Source organism: Mytilus californianus, unplaced genomic scaffold (genome assembly GCF_021869535.1).
Source record: "Mytilus californianus isolate M0D057914Y unplaced genomic scaffold, xbMytCali1.0.p SCAF_10, whole genome shotgun sequence".
Classification (NCBI taxonomy): Eukaryota; Metazoa; Mollusca; class Bivalvia; order Mytilida; family Mytilidae; genus Mytilus; species Mytilus californianus.
In genome coordinates this window covers 76,452,692-76,477,633 of record NW_026262582.1, presented here as the reverse complement: position 1 = coordinate 76,477,633, position 24,942 = coordinate 76,452,692, and the positions used below count along the sequence as shown (strand labels likewise).

The window sequence follows — 24,942 nt, the reverse complement described above, 5'->3', positions numbered from 1 at the left end:
AACCGTCTGTAAGTATCAAGATCAGTGGTCGGGGAGTTCAACCGTCTGTAAGTATCAAAGATCAGTGGAAGTCGGGGAGTTCACACTTACTGTGGTTAATAAGATGTGGTATGATTTCCAATGAGACAACTATCCACCAGAGACCAAATGACGTAGCAACTATAAGTCACCGACTTCATCAATGAGTAAAGCCCATACCGCATAGCAAGCTATAAAAGGCACCAACATGAAAAAATTAAGTTATATAGGTTAAAAAAATCAATTTTGAGACGAACGTGAGTACTAGAGATAAACCATATGTCACTATCGGCGGAATAAAAATGTTAAGTTATAAGATTAAATACATTTATTTTAACCGAAAATAAATAAAACCATTTTGGAACCAATAATGAGGCCTCAGATACCATGATTTAAGAGGTAACTTTCATGTATAATTTTAGCTTGGACAGTTCAATTTTACATTTACAATTGCAATACCAATAATGCTTAACCGTACTATACCTTTAAATTGAGCATAGTTCCTTTTAGGAAGACAAGTAACTGTATATCTCACTGGATATAAATGATTTGATATGGAGGTATAATTATTTCACTGAATATGAATGATTTAAATTAGACAACAACCAAACAACACAATAGTACCAAAATGACGCATGGATATGTTTACAACACAAACTTGCTTCTTTTCGACCATTCAACGTAATAAATTCAATTATCATATACTTAGACTAAATAACATATGATTTTTACCGTGTGATAATAGCATTAAATTTACGTAAATTCCATATTTTTCGAATTGGTGCTTAGCGGGCTGATATGAAAAGTTTATCACATGCTTCGACTTTTATCACATGCCTTTCCGTAACGTTATCGCATGGCATTCCGGTGATACTCGGCAAATCCCGGAAAATACACCTCAATGGTACATTTTCAGTGAAACACATAACAAAGTAGGATACAAAACAATTATTAGGAAACAGAAAAATATATTATATAAAATGCAAAAAAAACAAATGATACATAAATGCATTTTTCAACGTTTCCAGCATAATTTAGAAAGTTACTTTTCTGTACAAATGTTGACTTTTCCAAACAGTGTTCATTATGTTTTGTTGATTTTTATATCGTCAATATAAAAATATATTATACTGTTTTATTTCTCCTCTGTTGAGGCATATGATATAAAGATTTCATATCGGATGTATTACATTTGGCGTCCGACGTCCGTATACTTTTCACCTTTTTAAATTCTACTTGAGAACCACTTAAAAGGATCAATATTGTAAACTGTTATTGTTCTCCATTGTTGAAGCATATAATAAAAAGATCATAACATGTCATTTTTCATATCAGATGTATTATCAGCCCTCGGTCAATATCAGCCCAAGAACCTTGGGCTGATACTACATCTGATATGAAAAATGCCATGTAATAATCTGATAGTAATGCATTCTCAAGATTAAAAATAGTATTAGGGTGTTTGAAATTGATTATCATTTCGAGTAATTTATAATTCATTCCGTTCGATTTTCTTCCAACACAGGTCTCACACATTTGCAGTCGTTACATTACATTGAGCTTTCGAATAGTAAATGATACGAAATAATAAGTCAGGTAAATATATAAGAGACTAAACAGTTTGTGTCATATACATATATAAACAGTAGTATATATATACAAGTCTAAATTGAAAACAACGTTCAAACCTATGATTGCGTTGGATAAAAACTGCAATTTTTATACGTGTACAGGCAAAACAAGTTTCTTGGTAGAGGGGTCTAAATACAGCATAATTACTAGTAGTATATATATACCAGATGGCAAACATTAATGGCTGGACGAATCCAATATCGAAAGAAAGAATAAAACTATAGTTACAAAAACAAACAAATACAATATTTGCTATACAAATATAAAAAAGGTACTTTACGCTACAATAACTGCCTAATTTTTGCCATGGTCTTATTTTATCCAAATCAAAATGATATAAAAGTATAAAATCATGTTAAAGGTTATGTTTTCAAATTCTTCTATTAACCGAGCGCTTGAACTACGTCTGCTGATAAGGTTCAATTAGATTAAATGTTGCATTGATTTCCTTCCCAGAATTCCTATCGACAGCAGTTATTCCTATTTCCGTATTACCTAAGACATATTCGACGTCTACCCACCTTGTTTCTTCACAAGTATCGGTAAATGTTATTGTTGGTTTACACAGCAAGTTACAACTTTCGTCATCAACGTAGGCTGGATTAAAATCGTCTGATATGTATATCATGAAGTCCATCTTGTCTTGATGTTTATACGGTGTAAAGTACGATCTCTTTATTTTCGTACCCGCTTCGACACTTTCGTCTTTTAAGACAATCACAGAAAATATATTGTCGCACCTCTCTTCCCCGTCCATAACGACCAAATGCTTCCGATCAAACTTCCTCTCATCAAATGGAAGACTTGTTTTGACGCCATAACTAAATCGCATGATTCTTGATTTTATATAACTTGGATTGTGTCCAAATAATACTGCTCCTTTTAAGACGCACATTCCTGCGTCTTCCGGAGTTATAATACGTTTCTGTGGAAATTCTTGTTTTACTGCGTCGTGTATAAGTTGACATTCGGAAAAACCACCAACCATCAGGAAATGCGATATCCCTTTTGTTTGTCTGTTGCTAAGGACTTCTTTTAACAAAGAAATAACTTTGTCAATAGATGGTTTAAAGATATTCCTCATTGCATCAGCGTCCATTCTCATTTTATCACCAAGAAGCTTGATTTCATTTGCATATTTTGATGATTCGACCAAGGCTTGGAAATCTTTGTTGTGATCCTTTCGGCATACTTTATCGAGCGAAACGACAGGGATTGTCATATTCACTTTCCCTTTTTTCTTTGTTTCAACTGTTCTCTTCACAGCCTCAAATTCTCTTTCGATGTCCAAATAAGCCAAAGGGTCATTTTCTCTTAAAGATTTCAAGGTCGACTCACCAACAATGTCTTCAAGTATTTTAAAGAATCTTTTATCTACGGATGTTCCTCCGCAATCATTTCCTGTGGCTCGATGTTTTTCTATTAGCTGACCGTTAGCAGCTTTCCGGTGGACCGTTATGTCTGCCGTGCCACCTTATAATTAAAAGAAAAAAACATTTATTTATGTGTATTAAATAGATACCAAAGCTATATTTAACATTGTCAAATATGATAATAACTTTTAATTACGTCCATACATATCAATGTAACAAACGGGTTGTAAAAGTTCAAGTTAAGAATTTAAAATTTATCTAATTTGTAACAATCGTTGGTTGTATAAATATTTGGATGTATCTCTTCAATCTTGTTAAAGAATTACAATTGCAATAAAGAAAATATTCACCGTCATTTTTTTAAAGGTATTACTTAGTTTTTTTTCCTTTGAATATTGTTGAAACGACAACTTTCTATTCTTATTTTACGGACGCCATCACGAGTTGGTTGATCGTTATGGAATATCTGGTTCACAGATGTCGACGGCTATGTTCCAATTGTCGTAACCACAATCCTTTCCTCTTTTCATCGAATGTAACCAACCGAATTAGATTTATCACCGAGTTTGTACTTAAATTAGCAGCACTATGGGTGCCACATGTGGAGCAGGATCTTCTTAATCTTCCGGAGCACCTGAGATCACCCCCGGTTTTTGTTGGGTTCGTGTTGCTTAGTCTTTAGTTTTCTATGTTGTTTTTTGCATACAGTTGTTTGTCTTGTGTTTAGTTTCTATGTTGTTTTTTGCATACAGTTCTTTGTCTTGTGTTTAGTTTCTATGTTGTTTTTTGCATACTGTTGTGTGTCTTGTGTTTAGTTTCTATGTTGTTTTTTGCATACAGTTGTTTGTCTTGTGTTTAGTTTCTATGTTGTTTTTTGCATACTGTTGTGTGTCTTGTGTTTAGTTTCTATGTTGTTTTTTGCATACAGTTCTTTGTCTTGTGTTTAGTTTCTATGTTGTTTTTTGCATACTGTTGTGTGTCTTGTGTTTAGTTTCTATGTTGTTTTTTGCATACAGTTGTTTGTCTTGTGTTTAGTTTCTATGTTGTTTTTTGCATACTGTTGTGTGTCTTGTGTTTAGTTTCTATGTTGTTTTTTGCATACTGTTGTGTGTCTTGTGTTTAGTTTCTATGTTGTTTTTTGCATACAGTTGTTTGTCTTGTCTTTAGTTTGTATGCAGTGTTTTGTATAACAGTTACTGTTTGTCTTTTGGTCGTTATTGACTTTTATGCCGTGACATTGTCAGGTCGTTATTGACTTTTGTGCCATGACATTGTCAGGTCGTTGTTGACTTTTGTGCCATGCCATTATCAGGTCGTTATTGACTTTTGTACCGTGACATTGACAGGTCGTTATTGATTTTTGTGCCGTGACATTGTCAGGTCGTTATTGACTTTTGTGCCGTGACATTGTCAGGTCGTTATTGACTTTTGTGCCATGACATTGTCAGGTCGTTATTGACTTTTATGCCGTGCCATTGTCAGGTCGTTATTGACTTTTGTGCCGTGACATTGTCAGGTCGTTACTGATTTTTGTGCCGTGACATTGTCAGGTCGTTATTGACACTTGTGTCGTGACATTGTCAGGTCGTTATTGACTTTTGTGCCGTGACATTGTCAGGTCGTTATTGACTTTTGTGTCGTGACATTGTCAGGTCGTTATTGACTTTGGACCGTGACATTGTCAGGTCGTTATTGACTTTTGTGCAATGACATTGTCAGGTCGTTATTGACTTTTATGCCACGCCATTGCCAGGTCGTTATTGACTTTTGTGCCGTGACACTGTCAGGTCGTTACTGACTTTTGTGCCGTGACATTGTCAGGTCGTTATTGACTTTTGTGTCGTGACATTGTCAGGTCGTTATTGACTTTGGACCGTGACATTGTCAGGTCGTTATTGACTTTTGTGCAATGACATTGTCAGGTCGTTATTGACTTTTGTGCCGTGACATTGTGAGGTCGTTATTGACTTTTGTGTCGTGACATTGTCAGGTCGTTATTGACTTTTGTGCCGTGACATTGTCAGGCCTTTATTGACCTTTGTGCCGTGACATTGTCAGGTCGTTATTGACTTTTGTGCCGTTACATAGTCAGGTCGTTATTGACTTTTGTGCCGTGACATTGTCAGGTCGTTATTGCATTTTGTGCCATGATATTGTCAGGTCGTGACATTGTCAGGTCGTTATTGACTTTTGTGCCGTGACTTTGTCAGATCGTTATTGACTGTTGTGCCGTGACATTGACAGGTCGTTATTGACTTTTGTGCCGTGACATTGTCAGGTCGTTATTGACTGTTTTGCCGTGACATTGACAGGTCGTTATTGATTTTTGTGTTGTGACATTGTCAGGTCGTTATTGACTTTTGTGCCGTGACATTGTCAGGTCGTTATTGACTTTTGTGCCGTGACATTGTCAGGTCGTTATTGACTTTTGTGTCGTGACATTGTCAGGTCGTTATTGACTTTTGTGCCGTGACATTGTCAGGTCACTATTGACTTTTGTGTCGTGACATTGTCAGGTCGTTATTGACTTTTGTGTTATGACATTGTCAGGTCGTTATTGACTTTTGTGTTATGACATTGTCAGGTCGTTATTGACTTTTATGCCGTGACATTATCAGTTTGTTATTGACCCTTGTGCCGTGACATTGTCAGGTCGTTATTGACTTTTGTGCCGTGACATTATCAGGTCGTAATTAACTTTTATGCCGTGACATTGTCAGGTCGTTATTGACTTTTGTGCCGTGACATTGTCAGGTCGTTATTGACTTTTGTGCCGTGACATTGTCAGGTCGTAATTGACTTTTATGCCGTGACATTGTCAGGTCGTTATTGACTTTTGTGCCGTGACATTGTCAGGTCGTAATTGACTTTTATGCCGTGACATTGTCAGGTCGTAATTGACTTTTATGCCGTGACATTGTCAGGTCGTTTTCGACTTGTGAGTTTTTATTATCTCTTTGGTATCTTTAGCCTCTCTTTTTCTTCTAAGTTATAATCACTGATTCAAAATTTTATAATAATTTGTCTATTTCTAAGATTAAGAAAATTTTCTAATTGTTTAACTGTTTTAAATTTTACTATATAAGGTATTTATAAATAAGAAGATGTGGTATGAGTGCCAATCCATGTCACAATATGTAAAAAGTAAACAATAAGAGATCAAATTACGGCCTTCAACACGGAGCCTTGTCTCACATCGAACAGCAAGCTATCAAGGGCCCCAAAATGACTAGTAAGGGTAAAACAATTCAAACAATAAAACCAACGGTCCATTTTATATCAAAAACGAGAAACGAGAAATACTTTTAAAAGAACCACACTAACAAACGACAACCACTGAACAACAGGCTCCTGACATATATAAATGCATATGTCCCCATTAAAAAGCATTTATAGTAAAAAAAAGGAGGGGTTCCAATCCTTTGAACCACCCGGATCCGCCATGGGTGTCAGTTTGAGCAAACATTAACCGAGAATTATCCTGTAATGCGTGCATAATTTATCTTACTAAATAATTTACCATTACTTATTCTATAATTCAATACCCGACTCTCTCATTTAAATCTATTACCTCCAAGATCCACAACCATGTACTCTGTTCCCTGTTTCGACATAATAAATGATTTCTCAGCTTTTAGTTTCTCCACTGGTAGGTACTGGCAGAAAATTGATGCTGTTTCTGGTTCCAAGGCCAATATTAATTTATCAGGAGGAATGCCTGCCTGCAATTAGAGTAGTTCGATTTTATTGAAATATAAAGATCTAATAATAAAAAACGGTTTTCTCTTACTGATACTAACACCAACGTTAACAAAGACCCCAAACAATGCTTCCTGTAGTATGACAGCAGTATACCAAAAGTGCATATCGAAAGGAATAGGGACACACGTAGGAACTGTGACAGAAACAATAGAAACAATACTTTAATTATGATATTTCTATCACAAATTAAATTATTAATTTTATAAAATAACTAATTCATCTACGTCTTAAAGGAAAACCCTAAATCCTTTAATCACAAATAAAGTAAACACTGGAATATGTCATTATTCACTTGACTTAAAATCTTGATTTTTTCACTATGAAAATCTATTTAGTTTTGCAGCATATTCCATATGCTGCAAAACTAAATAGATTTGCAGCATATTCCATATGAGTTTTCCTTGGTGCCTTTTATAAATTAACATAACAAGCATTCTGAGAGTATTGCATGGCAATACATAGTCCCCTACCGGTTAAAAATTCATTTCTATGTAACAAATATCAAGTCAATATCTTCAAGCATGACAAAAAGTGTGGAAAGCTGATTAATTAAGTGAATTTTCAAGTCCACGGACCATAACTCTGCACAAAATCATCAGACCGGAACAAATTTCGAATTTTATCTCCAACTTGTCATGTTAAAAAAAAACTATATACCAATCATCATATCCATATCTTCAAGCATGACGAAAAAAAGTGCTTTTTATAATAAAACAATACACCAAAGTTCAAATCAATATCTTCAAGCACGAAGAAAAAAGTGTAGAAAACTAATTTACCGGACTGACGAACGGACCGACCGACCGACCGACCGACCGACAGACAGACAGACAGACAGACTGCTGACTGACTGACAGAGTGCAAACCAGACAGACAGACAGACAGACTGCTGACTGACTGACAGAGTGCAAACCTAAAGTCCCCTTCAACTTCGTCGGTAGGGGACTAAAAAGAGATTTGAAGATGACAAAACTGTTTTGATTAATAATAATGCAATATAATAAAAATGACAATAATAATGAATACTACTGTCCAAGTCGGGAGCCTCTGGCCTTTGTTGGTCTTGTATGGTTTTTTTTTTATTTTAGTTCCTTTATATGTTTTGGAGTTTAGTGTGACGTCCAGTTTCACTGAACCAGTACATAATTTTATTTAGGGGCCAGCTGAGGACCACCTCCGGGTGCGGGATTTTCTCGCTGCGTTGAAGACCCATTGGTGGCCTTCGGCTGCTGTCTGCTCTTTGGTCGGCTTGTTGTCTTTTTGACATATTCCCCATTTCCATTCTCAATTTTACTACAATGACATAAGACAGCTGTTTTTTTGGGGTTTTTTTTGCTTCCGTCATGAATTAAAATTAAATTAAATACAGTATATCATTTTTCCCATTACATATAGCTTTTTGCTGTAATGCGGTCGTAGAGAGCTCCTCTGATTTTATTTTATAGTTATTTGTAAATACATTTCTTTTTTTCCACATCTGTATTCGTAATCGCACAGTTATAGAAACAAGAGGCAGAAGATATCAAAAAGGGCTTTCAAAAATCATAAGTAGAAGAAAAACAATTATTAAAACGTCAAAAAAAAAGAAACGAAACCACTACAAAAAATAGATGAGGAATGTGTCCACGAGACACAGATGATGCCCCGCTAGCATATAACGTTATAAAAGGACATAACCCAAGACCGGCAAAAGTGACGCTATCTAAATTCGTACTTGATCTGATTTTATGGTAATAAGCATTGGGTATAAAATTCTTAACATTTTGTCAAGAGAAACTTAAGTTAGAAAACGGAAACGAAAACATTCAGCAGTTTTTCCAATTGTATAGGGGCATAACTCTAGAAATGTAAAAGTGACGCCACCCAAATTCAAACTGGATCTGCGTTGGAGTAATAAATATTGTGTATAAGATTCATAACATTTGATTAAGGCAAACTAGAGTTAGAGAACGGAAACCAATTTCGGGACTTACAGACGGACGTACAGACGAACACGGGTACAACTTAATGCCCCTCCTCTACGGCGGGAGCATAATAACAAAGACTGGGCACAACCAGCTCAAACAAAAAGAACATTGCATGAGGGTAATGATTTAATCATTTCCAAATTACAGTTTTCAAGTTTCTAGCTTGTGGAAGTCTTTCCAAAAAAAAACAATCACAGGACTACAAAAATAACCAATAATTCCTTGCTAGACATTGAACAGCCACGCTACATTAGTGTATTGATGAACAATGCTTTGGGGTGAAATCAATAAGTTAAACCGAGGTTATTTACCTGTTCTGCACTTGACCTCATGAACTGTTTCGCTGTATCTCTCCATATTGCTGGTACTGTCAAAACCCATTGTACCTCGTTATGCTGAACACCGGTACCTTGTTTGTCTAACGTTTCTAGCAAATGGTCGACTAAAAACTTGATTGACAACTTGAAGACTTGAAGAGCTGTGAGAGGTTTCCCAGTTACATCCTCTAATACCATGTCCGCTGTTATATTCTAAACATTATAAACAAATGTTAAAAACAACATATCTAACGACCTTAGTACAAATATTTGTGAATTTTAAACATTATAAACAAATGTTAAAAACCACATATCTAACGACTTTAGTGCAAATATTTGTGAATTGTAAACATTATAAACAAATGTTAAAAACAACATATCTAACGACCTTAGTGCAAATATTTGTGAATTTTATAAAAAAAAAGTTTGTCAAAATTGTTCTTATTCATTTGTAGGAAAACTAAGAATTTTACATATATTTATTTAATTCCTTTCACAAATTTTTATAATTGTCTGATTTTTTGGTTAGAAAATACATCTTCAATTGTCAATCAACCTATGCCTAATCTTCCTGAAAATACTATGCGAACATGGACGGTCATTCCTTTAACCAAAACAAGCTCCAAGTGGTGACTTGTGTATACAAATATTGTTATCCTTTGAAATTCTCCAATCCGGCAGTAAGCCCCTTGCTCAAGTGGGGCGTCCGTGTGGCTGTGCGGAATGTATACATGTGCATCCATGTCCGGTCTGAATGGAAGCTTTAAAACTGACTTTTGTAGAAAGTGTGTCGCGCTCTCTTCAGGTAAAGAACTCTTGCAACAACTCTATTTTTTTTTACCGTGCCCAATTGCAAGTCAAAATTTTGGCCTACTTGCCCACATACCTCCATTTTCCGGTCGAAATCGGTCATGAGAGAGGAGGAGGGAGGACACTAGATGCTAGACCATTTACTAAGTATAATTTATTTTTTAAACAGACTCACTTTGAATTACACGTAAATTTTACAAAAAAACAGAAATAGGAAGCATTCTCTTTAAAAGAAATCTAAATCCAGTTGCAAAAACAACAACAAAATTATACATTTTATAAATATTTCCATTATTTTGTACTCGATAGACAGGTTACCGCAGAAAGGGATTCTATTTCATAGACTACTGGATAAAACGTATTCTTCCGAAATATCACTATCAACATAAAAGACACGAATCAAGCTCACGACATCATGATATCAAAACTAAATATAGAATGAGAACTGGGATTGATAAGGAACATGTTCAAACATAAATAACATTACCTTATTGTTGTGTAAGTTCATTTTAAACCGATGAAAGTAATAATGGTCGTCTTTTTCACCATCCAAGAGAACTTCTGCATACTGATTTTCTGCGTCGTATCCAAAGGCCAGGAACTCTTTGTCTTTGTCTAACAGCAGACATGTTGGAGCTTTCAGTGACACAAACTGACGACTTCCAGCTTTCCATACTGGATTGGCATGAATTTTCATTGGGTCTGCTTTGAATTCATGTCTCATTGAAAATGCATATCCACTATACGTTGTACCAAAATCCAATGCTGCTACTATTAAATAACTTGAGTCAGCCATTTTGTCTTTAATTTAACCTAAAAATTATATATTCAAACACTTTAAGGCGAAGTATATGTAATTGCACGCCTCTAGCGGAATTTGGGATAAAAAAAAACGTGCGTCGTTAGTTACGTGAGTTATCTCCCCTACTCCAAGAAAGGTACATGAAAGAGAAATGACTTCGTGCGGTCTATCACGAATCCAAACAAGTATTCCTGTGCTATCTCAAAACTTCAAAGAAATTATCAGAATGACTCTAATCAGAAATTTGAGTATCCTAGTGTGAGTTAGTCTGACTCTATTACCACTGTTTTTGTTTTAGACACACAAGAGCAGGTACACAATACGACTCGTGTTTATTTCAACAGAAAGTAAAAACGCCTAACAACAAAATTATAACCAAATAAACAAATAAACCAATGTCAATTCTGCTTCTTTTCGTATCAAATTCATTAAAATCAAACCAGAATTGACCCCACAATATTTTTTTGAAAAACCATAGTTTTGAATGAAATTCACAGTGTAGCGTAAAATTGTAGGTAACGAATAATTACATTGCATGCATGTGAATTTGTGTGTTGAACTAGAAAGACGTTGGCATGTCCGTTTTTTATGCAATTGAAAATTTTAGGACATGATTTATATTCATATGAAATTTCTAAAAAGTATAAAAGATACTAAGGGGTAATCGACCATTAGGGACCGTTCAATATTTATCAGATGGATGTGCCGGTGCAAAATGGGGCAAGGCAAGCACATTTTTGTGTAAATATTTGGATGGGCGAGATCTTTTTTTTAATATGTATAGTGGATGGGCCAGAACTTATTTAATAGGAAAAAAATTTGCTATAAATTTTGTCGGTGTGTAGGAAATTTCTTTTGCAGGCACACAAAACACAATAAAAACAAAAGTAATGATTTTAAAGTATCAAATCATGTAACATGAAACACAACATTTTAGAAATAATTAAAAGGCACCTAATTTAATCATGAAGAATGAAAACACAACATTTTAAAACTTTGATCAACCAACAATTTTCATATGAATGGAGTCATCTCCCATGTATTAAAGATTGTAAAATTATACTTGTCTGATATATTCAGTTTCTCTAATTTTTCGTCAATTTATCCCTTTCTGCACCCATTGTATAAAAAAAATTTAATCAACGTGTGGTTCGTTTGATCTCAGTTCTTCATTGGTTAAAATCTGATTATGACGTCGAATTTTCTTGCTTTCCTCTGAATTTCCTATTGTGACGGCATGAAAAAAGGCGACCATGCCCGATGACGTCACATAGATAGAACACATCTTTTTGCAGATCATTCGAAAAGAAGGAATAAGTTTGCCTGCGTATTGTTTGAAAATCATTAGAGAAACAGATTCCACCACCAAATCTCGTGTAATACGATATTTATCCACTCTCGACAGTTAAATTTTAAATATTTAAAACGCTCGGCGAGCCTCGCGTTTTCAGTTTGAAAATTTAACTGTCTCGAGTGGATAAATATCGTATCACACTCGATGCAGTGGTAGAATCTATATATATAGCTTCTGATCAATGCTTAAAAATATAAAAAAAACTATAGAAATAGATTTGCATACTGACTTATATTCACTAATTTCAAAATGACAGTATAACTTCAAGAGCACATGTATTTAAAAAAAAATGTAAATTATCTGTTCTACTTTAAATAATACCGGCATAGGCTGTCCTTTACATGTTTCAATAATAGATAATTTTATAGTATGGATGATATTCTATATTAATCTTAAAGACAGATATAGGATCTATTTATTCAGCAATAGTTTGTTCCAAACATATTTCAAGCACCAGTCTTACAGTGTACAAATATTTCAATTATATTTCAAGAACTAAGCAGGATTTACCTATGGTACCTGTATTAAAGGAAATCCTAAAGGTTTTATTAAACGAGTTTTTGTGGTGCAATTAAAAGATATGCAGATTATGTATACCACCCATATTTTGAATGGACTTGAGTAAAAATGTAAAAAGGGATCTGAATTCAATACAAAACTGTTAGAAAGGGGAGATAATTTATTGGTTAGCAATATAATTTACTATCATTTTAAGAAAAATCATTGATGAGTTTCACATGTTTTAGTCTTGTCTATACTATATTCTGAATTCAATTTGATATTGATAGATGAAACAATCTATATATGAGAATAAATCTAGCACTATAAATAACAAATACACAGATTTTAATGTATATATGTAGATGTGAATCAATCATGTTTGCTCTTGATAAGGAGAAACAACTCCTGCTTTTTAATGTTTTCCAAATATACATGACTATACGAGTTATGATATATTACAGACATTGCTACTTTTAAATGATAATTCTGCTTTTAACATTAAAAACTAACACTTATGCAATTATTTAATACAACAAAGACTTAAAAAGAGATACATTAAACAGTTTCAAATTGAAAAAGACCTCAGGTTTCAGAATAAATATAAACTTAGTACATTTAATAGTATGGTTACGATTTCTTCATATGTTTATGACTTGTATGAATATTGTTAGCACTTCTTAAGCCTTTGTTAAAGGCTGGCTGATATAGTATACTATTACTTATGTATTGAGATGTAATTGTGATGTTTATATGTATTGTATCAGGCTGCACTTCAGATAAAATCACATCTATACATGTATATTCATACTGGATTTAAACAACAATATATGGAATAAACAAGAACATTTTGTATTTTGTATTACACCAAAGTCTATTTTTTGATTTCCAGACATAAAGTTGCATGCAAACATTAGAATAGAAAAAGACACTAAATCATTATTGATTGTCTTTAAGTTTAAGAGGGGCAAGCACTTTTTTATACAATTTGTGAGATGGACAAGCACTTTTTATGCAGAATTTGAAAGGATTGGCATCAACTTTTTTTATGAAACAATATTAAGAATGCACCGGCTCATCCCTCTGATAAATATTGAACGGTCCATTAGTGCAACATTTATAAGTCGAAGAACAACTTGAAGCCAACAAAAAAAAAAAAAACCATCAGATTCCGTCCACAAAACATTGCACAGAAACTAAGAATTGAGCACTATAACATTTATCACAGAATAAGTAAAATCTATGTCATCCAAATCTCAGTTGTCAAGGTGTAGAAAATAAACAGGTGTATTCTATTCCGTCCGCATTTTTTGGGGAAAGTAAAATCTAAATTTAAAACCATGGTTAAAACTGGAACTATACATGTATGATAAAAATAGAACATGTTTATTTTTCCTTATCAAATTCCTATTTCGATGGGATAGCGAAATTTGTTTTCTTTTGTTGTGCCTCTGTGTATCATTCAGAATTAGTGAATACAATTTTGAAGTAAAATGTTTCTTCTCAAGTCTCAATTGAAGATTGTGGTAGAATAGAGTATAAGAGTATAAGGTAGGGGAAGAAGGGGGAGGGGGTGAAGAAAATAATGTATACAATGTCGGGGCCCTTTATAGCCGACTATATATACGGTATGGATTTTTCTCATGTTGAAGGCCGTATGGTTGCCTATAATAATTGCTTACGTCCACTTCATTTACGGTAGCTGAGGTGTCTAAATTTTCGACAATAGATTTTTCTTAAACTTCTGTAAAGACTTCTGGGTCAATTTAATTTCAAATTACAAAATAAAAACTGGGGATCACGGACCTTGTTTTTTAGTAATAATACATTGAAATTAACAAAATTTGGGTTATTTTATATTGTTTATACAGGGGAAACCTAAGTTTTTCTTATTGAGGAAACTTTAAACAATAAAATTGGCTAAAATTCGATGAGAGAATTGCTTTTCATTAATACTTCTGAAATATCAAATAAAAATAGGGGGTCACGGGCCTTATGTTCTTTAAAAATATCCCCAAAAATTTTAAATATACTTTACGACACTTAATTTTTTGATAGTTCAATCTTTAAATTTCAAGTTTTAGGTATTTTGTTGTATAATGAATGATACTTGGTAAAATATTTTGAAAGCTAAAAAGTATTTTTGCAACATGACCAGAACGGACGCTCAGAAACAAGACACCCGATCTACATTAAACTGTGGCAGATAGTTGTCTCATTTGCAATCATACCACATCTCCTTATTTTTATATTATATTAACGAAAAAGCAATTCATTTGCATTATATACAGGCACATTTCACGAGTATGGCACTACACAAGGTAAACTCGTATAGCATTACATTATGAACAGTCTCCTTGCATTACACTAGGTACATTCTAATACAATTACACTTGGTACAATTTTTAGCATCATACTGGATGGATACATTCTCATAACATCGCCCTTGGTACATTCTTATAGCATTACATCAGTACATTTATAGCATTACACTAGTACATTTATAGCATATCACTCAATATACACAAACCTTTAGCATTACACTATACACAATGCTATAGCATTACGATATACACAATGCTAAGGCATAACAATGGGAATGATCTGTGCTACGGGAAGTTATATCAAAAACTCCGATCTGTTTTATTTTGCTGAAATTCATATGCGGGTTCTTCTTTTGACCTTATTACAGCCATACAAATTCTCAAGATAATATGCAGATGCAGTTTTCTTATTTTTTGGGAGTCGTGCATGTGGACATTTAACAAATAATGGTACAAGAAATTATTTCCTTTGCTACTGAAACTCCAGCAAACATTATATCATGCTTTGTCGTGTAGTTAGAGAAAAGGGAAAGCGATCGAGACAGGAAATTTTTAAAATAAAATTGCAGAGTTGTGTCACGTGCACGTGTGTTAACCTGACAAATAAAATGGGTTTGTGCGCAATACCTCGAATAGCGCCGCAAATGGTGAGGATGAAAAGATACAGAAAATTATATTTACTTTTTTAAAAAACAAACATGCAGAAATAAGATTAAAAAATGACGTGTTTACGCGATCCGAATATTATAACCGATTATTTAAATATGTATAGAATCATTCTGTCAACGCTGTGTTAAACGGGACAATTTCAAACTCGATATTTGATTCATAAAAATTAGAACAATACAAGCATTTCAAAAAAGATGTGGAACCCTGTCTAATTTAGAAAAGATGGAGTTAAAGTCTATACAGTAACTGTCTTTCACTTGCAGTTTATTTATTTGCCACTTTGCATTTTTTTGGCAGCAGAATTATCCTTAAAAATTAGTCAGTTTATTTCCTTATCAATTGATTACGCTTGAGCATTTGCAATAATTAGGAAAATGGGTTATACACACTCACGATTTTGTTACGACACTGTACGGTATAATAGCGTTGTAGAGTAGAAGTTGTGGTGACGTTACAGTAGACACCAATAACGTAGCCGATTTTTTTTATTTTTTCCTCTAAAAATCAAACTGCCACAGGATATAGCTTGAAAACTAGCGCGGTTGCTAAGGACTTTCTTTGCACCAATGGATTCGTCGTTCATTCTTGAATCGTATATCGATTTAAAAAAAAATTATGTGGACCAACGAATTAGAAAATTTTGAGTAAGTAGAAATATCTGCCGATTTTTATAATTTTCCCTATATAATATATAGTATCCTTTGTATTTTTGGCGTATCATGCTCTTAATTTCAACAGCTTGTATCTGAAAAACGAAAACGGTTACCCCTTTTATCATTTTATTAAGGTCTTTCCACTACGTTAGGAAAGACCTTATTGTTTTTCTAATGTTTTTTTTTTCTTCCAGCATTTTTTTTACATGCCCTCCCCTCGTTTCTATTGGAGTTATCAAGAGGGTTTCTTATCGTCGAGTTGCAAGTTGCGAGTTGAAAAGACCGAGTTGCGAGTTACGAAAGTCGAGTTACGAAGGTCGAGTTGAGAGTTACGAAAGTCGAGTTGCGAGTCACGAAGGTCGAGTTGCGAGTTACAAAAATATTATGTTTCTCATTATATTTATATAAACGGTCGTGTCATCTGTTTTTTTTTTAAACAGAATTTTCAGGTTTTCGCATTTAATAAGCAAAGCATATACGTGTACCCGAACTTAGTTATACACTGCATGAGGAAGGGTCCCGGTATTTTGATTGCAGGATTTGAAAGAGTTCTGTGATACTTATTTATAAGAGTCTATATGTTGCAAAGTCACGCATATATATACCAAATAGTAATAATCGAGTTGTTCAATGTACGTATATCTGAATACTACAACGCAAAAATAAGCATGCTATAAATGTCTTTCTATGGCATTATGGTAACTTCCTGGCATAGGAGATCATAATATGGATTATTTTTTTAATTTGGAATGACATTATTCTACAAAAAATAAAGGAACAGTTACAAAAAATAAAGGAACAGTTTTAAGGAATGTTATGGCGTGTGTTTTACGGTATGAGCACGGAAGCCCTGTCTGTCACAAGTTCACTTTTTTACCGGCATGCAGCCTAATTGATACAAATGTTGTAGTTTCAGATATCAGCTGGGTATTGTACATTTTTGTATGATTAGCCCGTATTTTAGAAAGAAGCTACATATTCCAAAACTGCATCTTTTGTCTCTTTTACAAAAGTATCTTTGACAGCTACATGTATAGAATAAAAAATGGAAACGGGGAATGTGTCAAAGAGACAACAACCCAACCAAAATATACAAAACAACCCAAGGCCACCAATGGGTCTTCAACACAGCGAGAAATCCCACACACAGAGGCATCCCCGAGCAGGCCCCGAAACACAATGTACACTAGATCAAGAAAATGGACGCCAGTCTATGCTCCGAAACATATAGATGAACCAAAATTAAAAAATATACAAGAGCAATAAAGGCTAGAGGTTCCTGACTTAGGACAGACGCAAAAATGCGGCGGGGTTAAGCAGGTTTTATGAGCGCTCAACCTTCCCCCTTCACCTCTAGCCAATGTAGACATATATAACTTAAACGTCCACAATTTTGAGTGTCACTGCCAAAGAATACATTTTGGGGTCCCTAACAAATATTGCCTCTGCAGCTGCCCCAAACGAAATCTGCAGAAGGAGTCTTTTACATGTATGTACTATAGTTTAGTTGCTATCTCCCTTTACGTTTAATATGATGGTGCTAGCTATGAAGTTTAATAACAATTAAACTACATCAAGCCATCCGCTGTATTTCAAAAGGCTATCTGTTTCTTCAGAAAATAACCATACTTTGCGTAGTGATTATGTAAGCAATCCATTCATTTTTTTTACACGAGACTCAGATGAAGTCCAAACAACAAAAAGAAACAACAATACTGTATATAATTCTATAAGCAATCATCATTCAAAAATGTTAAAGATGTACACCAAAAAATTAAAATAGTTTCCCCATTTTCACGCAAATCTAATTTCGTAACTTGCAACTCGACTTTCGTAACTCGCAACTCGACCTTCGTAACTCGCAAGTCGACTTTTGTAACTCGCAACTCGACCTTCGCAACTCGCAACTGAACCTTCGTAACTCGCAAATCGACTTTCGTAACTCGCAATTCGACTTTCGTAACTCGCAACTCGACTTTTGTAACTCGCAACTCGATACTCGACAATAAGTGAATCTCACATTTTACACATTAAGCTCAAAACTGTCCGAATGTATGTTCAAAAGTTACAACGAGATAATTCTTAAAAGTATACGCTATGTGTTATTCCGTCGATATACATGTTGTCTGTCCAACATCTCCACCTAAAAAGAAAGAAATTTGCTAAGTTTTCGCTTATATGAACAAGCCTCGTGACGTCATAATCCGCTCGAGAGACGCGCGGGACCTGGAAAAACTTTCCAATCTAAATATAGAAAGTTAACCAAATCAAGGATACGGACACTTGTATGAAAATGTAAACTTGGGTCCCGCCCCTCTTTTTTTAGGAAAGGGGAAGGGTGGGTAATCAAACCTGTTTCTTTCTTTAACTGTATCCTAATAAATAAAGAAATATCTCTCACTGGACGGTAAATCTGTTGACTAGGATTGTCAGTTTTCATACCGAAGGTCGGTGGTTGTCTCCGGGCACTCCGACTTCCTCCACCAATAAAAACTGACCGCCACGAAATAGCACAATAGTGTTGAAAGTGGCGTTAAACACCAATCCATCAATCAATCAATCGTAATCTAGTGTATAATAAAGATGACCACGTTTACAATTTGAAAATGATGAAGAAAAAATTCCCAAAATCTACTAATGTCTACTAATATTACTAGGCAATACGATGGATGTTGCTTCGGTAATCTACTTTGGCCACTGGACAATAAGAAGGGTATCGCTTCAGTTACCAACTTTGATCAATGGGCAAACGGGTGTCGCTACAGTAACCTACTTAGCACACTGTGTGATACGATGGATGTTGGCTCTTTATCGTATTTGACGACTGGCCAATATGACGGTTATAGGTTCAGTTATTGACCACTGAGCATTACGACGGGTTTCGCTTCATGTACGAACTTTGACAACTGGGCAATACAACGGATATCACTCCATTAGGATTATCCTTGACCACAAGACAATACGATGGAAATCGATTCAGTTACCGGCTTTGACAACTGGGCATAAGACCTGTGTTTCTTCAGCTACCAGCAGCGGCGTAGCTAGGTATCCGATCAACTGTAGGCACAAATTGCGGCAGGGGGTCTGGGGGCCGCTAAAGGCCACCAGCAGGTCCAGGGCAGAGCCCTGGTAGGGGGTTCTGGGGGGCGGGGCCCCACGACAGGAAACGGTTTTCAGCATTATAGTTGCAAAATTTTGTGTACAAAAAGTATTAAATTTACTGGTTATTTTATCATGATAATACACATGAAGAAAATTCGAAGAATTATAAATAAATTTACAATAACATCTGGTGAATTAGCGCAGTACGATCGGAAATCTAAAAAAAATATATATGTTTATTTACAATATGCATTGCCCAGCGTAGATCAGCGTAGCCCTTTATTAAGTAGTACAGACATCCTATTTAGTATTTTCATATCTATTCCTTTCTGGTTGACAATAGTTGATATATACGTTGATTGATAGTACATATAGACGATCCTTCATTAAAAGAATAGGCACGTAAACACTGAGACTAAAATATATAATAATACTATCCTTTGGGCTAGACATCGACCATCCATCTTTTGATTCTTAAACTTTCACCCCGGCCACACAAACACATACACTCACACACAGTTGATTCCCAATGCAGAAGTTCATACTATCGTGACAAAATTCAAGAAATTCATATTTTCTGATATCCTCTACTGTAAAATCCCTACCTGCTTTAGCCTTAGGAATAATTATGGTCATTATACGTAGATCTGAGAGTACTCGAAGTTACTGAAAGCCAGTTGATTGATTGATTGCCAACTTGACGTCCAGTGGCAAATAGTTATGCATGTTCAGGACAAAAACAAATTAACAATAAATACAACAGGTAGCCACTAGGTCCTGTAATAGGGGTCGTCCAGAATGAAGGTTTGAAAATTTGAAAATGACATTAGAAAATTAGGAGATAACTGTATTGAATTTTAAGCTTGGCCTTCTTAAAACGTAGATTTTACTGTCGCAAATTGAGTTTACCTAGCGACGCGTAGCGGAGATAGGTAAATGATGGTTTAGTGGATAGGGACAGAAATTTTGTCTTTCAGCAGACCACCTACGGACCCCTCAAAGAGTTGTTGCAAGTGTTCTTACCGTGCAAAAAGCGTGGCATTCTCTATACACTAGGCATCGGAGTTAACGTCCCCTTTCTGACCAGACAAGACAGCGTATTTATACATCCCGCACAGCCAAGCGGACGCCCCACTTTGACAAGGGTTTTATTGTAGATCGGATGAAGACCAAGTGGAAAAAAAGCTAGTTGAAAGCCAACAACAACTAATAAAAAAATCATGTATCTAAGAATAAAATGTCATGGTTTTGAGCATGTTGAGGCTCATTCGAGTATTTGTTGGTAGAAGTGAAATGATGTGAACCAAAGTTCTAGTTTTAGTTTCTATTCAAGGTGGAATATAATGTACATACAATTCTACCCAATACTTCATTCAATAAGGATGATAGACTAGTGTACAAATTACATTTGATAATCAAAGAAATTTGACGACTTCACGTGTATCTACAGATAACGTTGTCATTAGCTTTTTTAATACAAAAATATTTGTGAAAAAATTATGTTTAGGCACGTGCCTAAAGTGCCTAACGGCAGCTACGCCCCTGACCAGCTTTGACCTTTAAAAGTGTTTTGATGTGTATTATTTCTAAAATAATTTTCCTCATTCACGATTAAATTTATAGATCGGCACCGGCGATGTATATATAAACGTAAATGTAACTAAATAAATAGAAGCTACAGCAATTGATAATAAACTCATGTATCAAAATGACAAAAAGCTTATTTGACAATGTGCACTAATGTTCCATTTAATTCCTAGCTTCGGAAACAAAATCGAAATGATAATGACCACTTTATTTACGAAGTTCAATGTCCTCAAGTTGACTAAATTCCCCATTTCTATTTATAGATTTATTGTAAGGATGTCAAAATAAAGTATTATAACTACCGTATTGTTGAGCAATGGAAATCATTACCACGGTACCCTGCTGCATCGATTATTTTATTAAAAACTTTGTTTCAAGATATTTATATCGCTGTTCTGAATCCATTAATATGTGTCGACCTTGTCTTTTATTTAAATACGTCACGTATTTTTTGTTTGGTTAGATCCTGTCTCTACAATTTCAGGTATTTGGCATAAATAATAGGACAGGATGATATCAAACATCAATGGACGAATAATATGCGATATTATCATCAAAGTTGTATAAAAATAAGTACCTACCTTTATGAACATATGTAAAACGAAAGTTACAACTTTAAAGTTACGTACAACGTAAAACAAAACTGGTAAAATTAGGTTTATTACTGGTATTTAGTAGTAAAATATTATCATACCTTTGTTACTCTGAGATATCACCATACCACTGGTACATTGTTTGGCTTGTCACATTCGTATTATGCAACACTTCCATTAAATCTATTTAAAGAAATGTGCGAATGAATTGGGTGTTTTCCAAAACAGGTAAGATAATACCCGAGTGATTGTAAATCTCAAGACTGGCATATCACATCATGATTATTTCCCTTTTGCCAGTTTTTAATTTATCTAAATTTAAGTGTATATCGCACCAGTTTATTGGGTATTTGGGGGTGGGGTAGATGTATTCTTCTCTAGGCAAAACTTAACAACATATGGTCGATTTGTATAGCTCCTCGAGAACCAAAGCAGGTCCAGAATTTTTGAAAGGGACGTAGTTGCATCAATTGGAATCGCCAATGAAGTAGTAGTACGTTTTGTAAAAGTAGACATTTTCGAAAAGTCTTCTTTACACCGACTAAATAAATAAAGGGATCGTATCAACCATAGGTACTTGGTGACAGGGCAATGCTTTTAAGCCCTCTCCCTTTTTTTTCAAAATCCGTTATTTTTTTTGTTTTCTATTAATTCCAATTATTTTCTTTATATGCTTCTAGTTGATCTATATAATATACCAATGAGCACTGTGGATAGTTAGTACAGAAAAACCCAAAAATAATTGAAAATAATAGCAAAAAATATTTTAACGGATTATGGAGAAAAAGGGGGGCTTGACAAACATCGTCTTGTCCCCGTGCAAGTACCTATGGTATCTACATATGTCCTAAAATACTGATTAAAGAACCCCTTAAAACTTTGAGTGTTTTCTCTATAGCTATCAATGCCTTCAACAATTTCTCAAATGTTGCCATCGATTATTGGCTGCTTTCTGATGTATCCCTCCAGCCAAAGAGTCCCATTAGCATAAAATCCACGGGGTTTGCGAAATAAGGAAACTTTATGTTGTCATTATTAGATTTTACCATACTGAATGAAGCTGAATGAAAATGTTGTAGAAATCCCCAATCCCAATTTTTCTCGGCGTCGTACACTTATTGTAAATATCTACCAGTCGACCTTCAATGAGCAGCTGATCAACTTGGTGTCAAGATTAAAAATATGTTTTATTTGGAAGAAAGGCGATACAATTAAGTAGGCATGTTTATGACTTATTTATTTGTCTTAGACAAGAGCTTGTTGACATGTTAAAAAGGCGTATAATACCAATGCAGCTAGCCGACGATTAAACTTAGTCAATAATAAAGCCTACAAGCATTTTTATAATATTTTTGATCTATTCATATAACATGTATAACAATACAAAACTATTCGGTTTAAACAAAAATAACTCTTCCAATGCAGGTATTCGGTTCGTATCGAATACCTGATACATGTAAATACCACTACATGTAAATACTGATACATATTAATACCACTACATGTAAATACTGATACATGTAAATACCGATACATGTAAATACCACTACATGTAAATACTGATACATATTAATACCACTACATGTAAATACTGATACATGTAAATACCGATACATGTAAATACCACTACATGTAAATACTGATACATATTAATACCACTACATGTAAATACTGATACATATTAATACCACTACATGTAAATACTGATACATATTAATACCACTACATGTAAATACCACTACATGTAAATACCGATACATGTAAATACCACTACATAAAAATACTGATACATGTAAATACCGATACATGTAAATACCATTACATGCATGTAAATACTGATACATGTAAATACCACTACATGTAAATACTGATACATATTAATACCACTACATGTAAATACTGATACATGTAAATACCACTACATGTAAATACTGATACATGTAAATACCACTACATGTAAATACTGATACATATTAATACCACTACATGTAAATACTGATACATGTAAATACTGATACATGTAAATACCACTACATGTAAATACTGATACATATTAATACCACTACATGTAAATACTGATACATGTAAATACTGATACATGTAAATACCACTACATGTAAATACTGATACATGTAAATACCACTACATGTAAATACTGATACATATTAATACCACTACATTTAAATACTGATACATGTAAATACTGATACATGTAAATACCACTACATGTAAATACTCATACATATTAATACCACTACATGTAAATACTGATACATGTAAATACCACTACATGTAAGTACTGATACATATTAATACCACTACATGTAAATACTGATACATGTAAATACCACTACATGTAAATACTGATACATGTAAATACCACTACATGTAAATACTGATACATGTAAATACTGATACATGTAAATACCACTACATGTAAATACTGATACATGTAAATACCACTACATGTAAATACTGATACATGTAAATACTGATACATGTAAATACTGATACATGTAAATACTGATACATATTTAAATACCGATACATGCTATTACCGTTACATGAAAAGACCGATATATATGAAAGACCGATACACGTAAATACTGATACATGTAAATACGGACTAAGTAATGAAGTGCATGACATAGAGATTGGCTATCTAATAATACACCAGTTGCTTTCTTTGTGCCAATAAAAATGTATCATTCTGAAAAAAAATGAACCTACTCCAAAAAGCTGTTTCTGTCTTTCAATATTGTTATGTTGCTGTATTGTTAATGTTTAACAAATGATTTTTCCAATTGTGTCGCCTCCCCGCTTAACCGACCATCTAAAGGAGAGAACCGACCATCTAAAGGAGAGAACCGACCATCTAAAGGAGAGAACCGACCATCTAAAGGAGAGAACCGACCATCTAAAGGAGAGAACCGACCATCTAAAGGAGAGAACCGACCATCTAATGGAGAGAACCGACCATCTAAAGGAGAGAACCGACCATCTAAAGGAGAGAACCGACCATCTAAAGGAGAGAACCGACCATCTGAAGGAGAGAAGCGACATCTAAAAGAGAGAACCGACATCTAAAGGAGAAAACCGACCATCTAAAGGAGAGAACCGACCATCTAAAGGAGAAAACCGACCATCTAAAGGAGAGCTGTGTGATTTTACCATTGAGTCAATCCTTCATTTTTTATTCATTTTTCACATACAAAGACCAAAATTGGAAATGAGTCGTTTTACGTTTTAATGAAAAAATGGAATAGCAAGTAAATTTCTATTTTGATTATCAGGACAGTGAAAATTTCAAAAAAGTATAGCATGGAGGTCCAATAGTATGGCTGTTTACTTTCAGATTGTCTGAACAACAGCATATACACGAAGCATATCTTACAGCAAACAGACAATTTATAGAATAGTTCATGTTGTGTAGTCGTGTTTACGTTTAATCCGTGATATCTCTATTTGTGTAAGGACCGAC

At 34.4% G+C, this 24,942-nt stretch overlaps 1 protein-coding gene across 1 annotated transcript; it reads right to left on the bottom strand.

Moving 5' to 3' along the window:
* Positions 1-951: 951 nt before the first annotated feature.
* On the bottom strand, positions 952-21,697 carry LOC127718570 (heat shock 70 kDa protein 12A-like). Its single transcript, XM_052224632.1, has 5 exons — positions 21,563-21,697; positions 10,367-10,692; positions 9,064-9,282; positions 6,595-6,745; positions 952-3,123 (listed from the first exon to the last, which is right to left on the bottom strand). The coding sequence occupies exons 2-5, from the start codon at positions 10,673-10,675 to the stop codon at positions 2,051-2,053; spliced, it is 1,752 nt and encodes a 583-aa protein (XP_052080592.1). The 5' UTR covers positions 10,676-10,692; positions 21,563-21,697; the 3' UTR covers positions 952-2,050.
* Between the last annotated feature and the right edge of the window lie 3,245 nt (positions 21,698-24,942).

What these genes read in the sequence shown, in the direction of transcription:
- LOC127718570 (XM_052224632.1), bottom strand. Translation starts at nt 10,675, where the DNA reads ATGGCTGACTCAAGTTATTTAATAGTAGCAGCATTGGATTTTGGTACA. An exon ending in TGAACTTACACAACAATAAG is followed by an intron (nt 9,283 to 10,366) that starts GTAATGTTATTT and finishes TATAATGTTTAG; the next exon opens with AATATAACAGCGGACATGGT. An exon ending in CATGGTTGTGGATCTTGGAG is followed by an intron (nt 3,124 to 6,594) that starts GTAATAGATTTA and finishes TTTAATTATAAG; the next exon opens with GTGGCACGGCAGACATAACG.